This window comes from Etheostoma spectabile, chromosome 6 (assembly GCF_008692095.1).
Source record: "Etheostoma spectabile isolate EspeVRDwgs_2016 chromosome 6, UIUC_Espe_1.0, whole genome shotgun sequence".
NCBI classification, from domain to species: Eukaryota; Metazoa; Chordata; class Actinopteri; order Perciformes; family Percidae; genus Etheostoma; species Etheostoma spectabile.
In genome coordinates this window covers 17080841-17086657 of record NC_045738.1, presented here as the reverse complement: position 1 = coordinate 17086657, position 5817 = coordinate 17080841, and the positions used below count along the sequence as shown (strand labels likewise).

Here is a 5817-nt window from a genome sequence, read left to right as displayed (position 1 = left end):
TATACAAATAAAGCTGCCTTGCCTTGACTTGCTAAGTATTCTATGCAAAAGAGGTATGTATAAAGGCTTTAGGCGCCTTACACGTAATTGTAGGCCCAGTTTATTATCCAACTTCATTTAATATAATATATGTAGTAGGGGGTCACTGCTCCATCTTTCTTTCAGTTAAGGGGTCTTGGCTTAAAAAAGTTAAAGACCTCTGCCTTTGAGCAAGGCACTTTTACCAGTCCCACAAAATCAGTTTTAGGATACCTATGTTTGTTAATCATTTCTTGTTAAGGTGTAAAAGTTCTTAGCTGCTGAATTGGAAGTTGTTGTTTTTTTACTTTTCCACCAGAACTTGAACACACTATAGTCAGGGAACCACAATGCATCATGGGCCCTAGATCTGTCCCTCTAACACCTAAAAACGTGTTAAGAAGAGTGACTGCTATTATATTAATGTGATCCATCGAGCAATTAAATATGGTTTCAAACACATCAGCATAAAAAACAGCAAATCACAGCCACCCACCCTTTCCCAGGAGTGCCACCCCCACAGTTCCTCCATGGTGGACTGGCCAAGTGCCCAGAGGAGAGTGGTGTACACCGGGAAGTGGAAGCAAAGGACCCCTAAACTCTGTAGCCCCTCAAAACTCTTCATCCAAGGCATGCTCCCAGGGGAGGTGAGGGTGAGAAGTGCAAGGAGGCAAGCCCTGGTCAAGCCTCCCCCCCACAGGGTGATGAACGGATGGGAGAGGAGGAGAGGTGAGAACTGGGCCAAGCGGATGGCGTGCACCACGCACACATCCAGGCACATGAAGAGCAGAGGAAAGAAGTAGCTCATTTTTTGCATAATGCAGTGTTCTGCAAATATAAGTGACAGAGAGGGTCAGTGGTATAATTGAAGTCGACTCAACATAACAAATCTTACAAAACAGAAAACAGAGACTATAACGTTAGTAAGTAGGTCGACTTGTATGCATACAACTCATTGTAATTAGACCTATATAAACTATAGGCCATGCAATCATTTTCATTTGCATATTCATGGTGAGAATTTACTTTCAGTTTGCTACAGATGCTATCTCTAGGTCTATTACTTTTACTTTCATCTACACGGGTGATTTCTAATTATAAAGCCACCCACAGAAACACCAATTAGCAAAACATTCAAAAACACAAAAGGCCTTTCAGTAGCCTACTATTACGTCTAAATGTATGATACAGTAATGTAACGTTACAGTAGCTTTGGCTAAGTCTAGCTGCATTTCAGTTGCCTAAATTCAACTTACCTTTCGACAAGCCAAGTTTGATATGCAGCGGTTTGTTAATCGTCAGAGAACGTTAACCGACACCGATATATTTACCCTAATGAACAAAATTGACAACTTAACAAAGTCACAACCGGCTCCTTGTTCAAACGTCGACCGACTACACTTACAGCTCTCATACTGAAACCGAAACTAACTATAGCCTAGCTTACTTTGGGAAAGCACCTTTTATGTCTGCCGCAATGGCGGACGAAGACTGACGAGGGATAAACTCGACTTTAAGAGTAGAGTGTTTATTCCAGCTGAACTCCTGCTTTCATAAAATCCCGTAAAAGCAACGACAACTGTTCAATACGGTTATATGATATGATATGAAATGATATGCAGCTGGTGTGAACCTGGGCTATCTACAAACAGCCCAACAGCGTCACCATGCGGCGAGAAGAGGGAACGGTTATAACTTCAGAATTATCAGTCCTGGGACATTATCATTTTAAATCCACATTTATTAATGTCAATGAAATAACCTCCGTAATTTACTTTACTTTCTTTATGTTTTTCAGAATCCCAGCTGCATTTTTAACGGCTTTATATGTCTTTTTATATCCTCTCTTTAGGATTTTTATGCTGCTTTGTTGCAAAAAAAGGTCATTTTGTGAGTTATGAACAGAACATAAAAGTTATGTTAATTGATTTCCTAACTCCTTTTTGTTTTAACCAAGATTTATTTAATTGTATTTTTTTAATTCTTTTGTATATCCTCCATGCTTGTTGCTGTGTGTGCACACTAATGTATACATATATTTTACACACAGTATCTTTCTAGATTGATTTATTTTTACATTTAAAATAAACTTGACTGTTTTTGTTTACCCAAGGCTTGTATTTCGTCTGTTTTCATGTATTTTTTGTTGCTGTTAGCATGGCTTGTTTTCCTTGGGCATTTGTTTTGTTAAGTAAACTTTTTAAAAGTTGTTTAGTTTTGTCTGTTCAAAAAAAAAATTAATAATAAAAAATGACGCCGTAATAAGTTTTAGCTAGTAGTCATTAATAAAATATAGCTTACTATAATAGGCTACTCTATTTAAAAAAAAATGTAAATTGTTGTTTTGACTCAGGTCAACTGTGTATTTTCCCTGATCTTTTTTTTTTTGAAGACATTCAGTGACATGTCACAGTAGGAAAAGCAGAGGCCCATTAAAACATCTAAGGACATGGAACCCCCAACAGAAACTTTGAACTCCCGGATTCTTCCTCCCCCCCTGCTTTTATCTTAGAAGGATGGGACGAGCAAAGCTATAAATGTTCAGACTGTTTTAAGCAGCCAGCTTGAAAGCCCTCATAAATCACATATACTTAGATGTTTCATGTATGTTTTAAAGATACAACATACAGTACATTTTTGCAGATTCATCGGAAGGACAACAAACTAATGCATTTATATAGCCATATAGCATTTTTTTGTGTAGGTGTAGACGGGGCCCTTAGTCATTTCATAGTTGTTAGTAGTTCTACAAAAATAGTGATTTTCTCTGTAAACTTCTCAAATAGGCCCAAAAGCCAAAAGAGGTCACAGGATCCACTTCAAAAGAAAAAAAGAAAAGTTAGCAGAATAGAATTTTGAATGCAGGGCTGTAATGGAGTGGGCTATTTTCAGATCAATGTATTGATACTTTTAATTAAGTAAAGGATCACTTCTTCCAGCAGTGATAACACCGACAGACGCCATTAAATGAGTAGCCTACTTTTGTTTGTGATACCAAGTACATTTTGATACTACATTTTTAATTCTACAGGATTGTTACTCAATAATACTTCCACCACTGGAAGGCATAAAAACAACAAAAACGATTATTATTATTATTATTATTATTATTATTATTATTATTATTATTATTATTATTATTGTTGTTGTTGTTGTTGTTGCTGTTATGTGACGGTCAATTTTGTTGGTAATTTTTTGTCTTCTATTTCTGCTTTGAAGATACTGGACTTTGCCATAGGACTTTGCTCATGAGAGAATACAAACTTCCCAGTTTCTACGGCCTTGCCAGTGCGCATGCTCGGACATGGCAGCTGCCTGTGGGAAGCTCTGTCACAAATCCGCCAGTTAAGATATTTAGCCAAATAAAACGTGAGCTAACCGAGCTGACAGATGTTGTGTTTCTCTGTCAGAGCCATGGAGTAAACAGCTGGCAGCGGGCAAATTGGCTTCTGATCTGGATGGAACCGACGGGTCTACGAGACGTTTTCAAATGTATAACATTATGTAAGCAAAGCCGAAAATAGCTACGTGTCATTTTAAAGGTTTTTTGTCGTAGTTTAGCATTAAAGAAGAGTTGCTAGGAATTACCTAAACAAGGGAATGGACAAACAGCCTCAATGCTAATCATTGAATAAAAGCATGCAATTGTTTTGCTCGATGCAAAAGACCCCCAAACAACCTGTTTCTTGTGTTGTAGCCATTGCAGCAATGGAGGATATTGGTCTCCATCCCAAACCCACCAATGACCCCCCTCACAGAGCCACAGTCACTGAGAGTTTTGGGCTGCACCACATCCCAGCAGGTGTGTATGAGCTCTGATTGTGTCTCTCTATAAATAAAGAGCAGTTACTGACACTGTCTTACCAAGTGTGTGTGTGTGTGTGTGTGTGTGTGTGTGTGTGTGTGTGTGTGTGTGTGTGTGTGTGTGTGTGTCTGTGTGTGCTGTATCATTCAGACCATCTTCACGACACTGATGCAAGTGGGAAATCTGACATGCATAAAGATGGTAAGTAACAGTGTGGTGAAGTTGTGTATGCAGCAAATTTATTAACTACCATACTTAATTGTGGAGAGTTGTTTTCTGTCTGCAGTTGTAAAAGAACGACAATTTGATGAATGATGATTCCATCCTTTGAGTTGTCGGGTGGTATTAAGCTGTAAACTGTCGCTGTTGGATGCATACTTTTGTGAATGCCAGCTTGAATTCTTTTGAAGCCTATTACTACTTTTTTGCCTTATACACATTATTCACATAAATGTTCAGATATGTGGTATTAATCTACTGTACATACACATCTAAATGTATTGAGATTGTTTTAGGATCCATAGTGATAGCCTGATATTGTACATATTTTGGATTTGCACCTTATTTTTAATCTTTGACTTTGGAATTTGCACTCTTCCCACGTTGCACTGAAACTGCTGCACAGCAAATACCTTCGGGACAATTACCGTTTTCTCTAAATTATCATGATATTCAAGGATGCTCATTTTGATTTGACTTAAAAAAAAACATTAACTACACAAATAATGATCAATATTTACCAATACCCCAGTACCTTCAAAGAGCACATAATAGTCACAATAACTAAGATATATTCTATAATAACTGGAATATATTCAGACGCTGAGATTGTAGTTCTCTCACAGTGTCTAGCGGTAATGGGATGTCTTGATTCATGTTCTCCACATGTGTACAACAAAGGGGTTTTATTTTTAGCTGGAAAAAAAAAGAATTGCATCACCACTTTTAGTCTGTAGATCCACATACTCAAACTGGGTGTCCTGTATTGCTGTAGGCTGTTGCTGTTCTTAAGCTCAGCTAGGTATAACGTTGCTTTTTGAATCATTTTGTGTTTGATAATCCAAAAATGTTGGTTTAATTTTTCAGTGCTCCTTAATACAACTGCCAAAAATGGCAACACTAATAAGGCAGGGGCTGGCAGGAAAAAACTCCAAGCCAAAGCGGCAGATCCATCAAAGTGGAACCAAAACAAGCAGAAACAGCTGAGGATGGAAGGTAAATCGTACGTGAGCAAACGCAAAAAAGACGGCGAGGTTGTAACAAAACAGCCAAGAGCAATGGGACCGAGGTGCACCTCGAATGCATGCAAAAAGGCATCAAACCGGCTTTGTAATGAAATCAACGAAGAGACCAGGAAGAAAGTGTTTGATGAATTCTGGCAGCAGATGGACTGGGCTCAGAGAAAACTGTACGTATCACAACAAGTTGACCGTGACCCTGTGGAAAGATCTCGTGCAGTGGGAGCGCAGTCAAGAAGATCGGTTTCACACCGATATCACTTGATGGTGAATGGCAAAAGAAAACAAGTGTGTAAAAACATGTTCCTGTCCACCCTGGGGATAGGAGAGTGGTCGGTGCTCAACTGGACACAGAAAGGAGCAACAACGAAGAATGAATCAAGTGAGAACAATTTGGAAAAAAGGCAGGCTGTCCCTCCGTGCCCACAACAGGTCCCTGTTTCTTCTGCAGTCAGTAATACTGCAGACGTTACCCAGGGTGAGTGTCTCTGCTCTTTTTCAGCTACTTGCTAAACTTAGTTGTAGAGCTGGAAGTGGAACAATCACATAAACACATACATTTAAATGTATGTGACACTTCATAATCAACTATTCGTCCGAAGCAAAAAATGCCAAACATTTTCTGGTTCCAGCTTCTCAAATGTGACAATGTTATGCTTTCTTTCTGGTATACATCATTGTAAATTGATGCCTGTTGGTTTAAAGCTGCTGGTTGGACAAAACAAATTATTTTAAAGGTCCCATGACATGGTGCTC

General features: G+C 38.7%; 2 protein-coding genes across 3 annotated transcripts in view; one reads left to right on the top strand and one right to left on the bottom strand.

The window, feature by feature from the left end:
- Nucleotides 1-1625, bottom strand: part of tap1 (transporter 1, ATP-binding cassette, sub-family B (MDR/TAP)) — an 11878-nt gene extending 10253 nt beyond the window's left edge. Inside the window, exons 1-2 of one of the 2 annotated variants that reach the window (XM_032518104.1) lie at nucleotides 1267-1625; nucleotides 515-841 (exon numbers count right to left, since the gene is read on the bottom strand). In XM_032518104.1, the coding sequence (XP_032373995.1) occupies nucleotides 515-835 (321 nt within the window). In that variant the 5' untranslated portion in view covers nucleotides 836-841; nucleotides 1267-1625. Of the gene's footprint in view, nucleotides 1-514; nucleotides 847-1266 lie in introns of both variants that reach the window. The other variant, XM_032518105.1, reaches the window with a different exon arrangement.
- Nucleotides 1626-3317: 1692 nt separating this feature from the next.
- Nucleotides 3318-5817, top strand: part of LOC116690887 (uncharacterized) — a 4096-nt gene continuing 1596 nt past the window's right edge. The window contains exons 1-4 of the mRNA XM_032518108.1: nucleotides 3318-3522; nucleotides 3716-3820; nucleotides 3974-4024; nucleotides 4910-5539. Of these exons, the coding sequence (XP_032373999.1) occupies nucleotides 3477-3522; nucleotides 3716-3820; nucleotides 3974-4024; nucleotides 4910-5539 (832 nt within the window). The 5' untranslated portion in view covers nucleotides 3318-3476. The remainder of the gene's footprint in view (nucleotides 3523-3715; nucleotides 3821-3973; nucleotides 4025-4909; nucleotides 5540-5817) is intronic.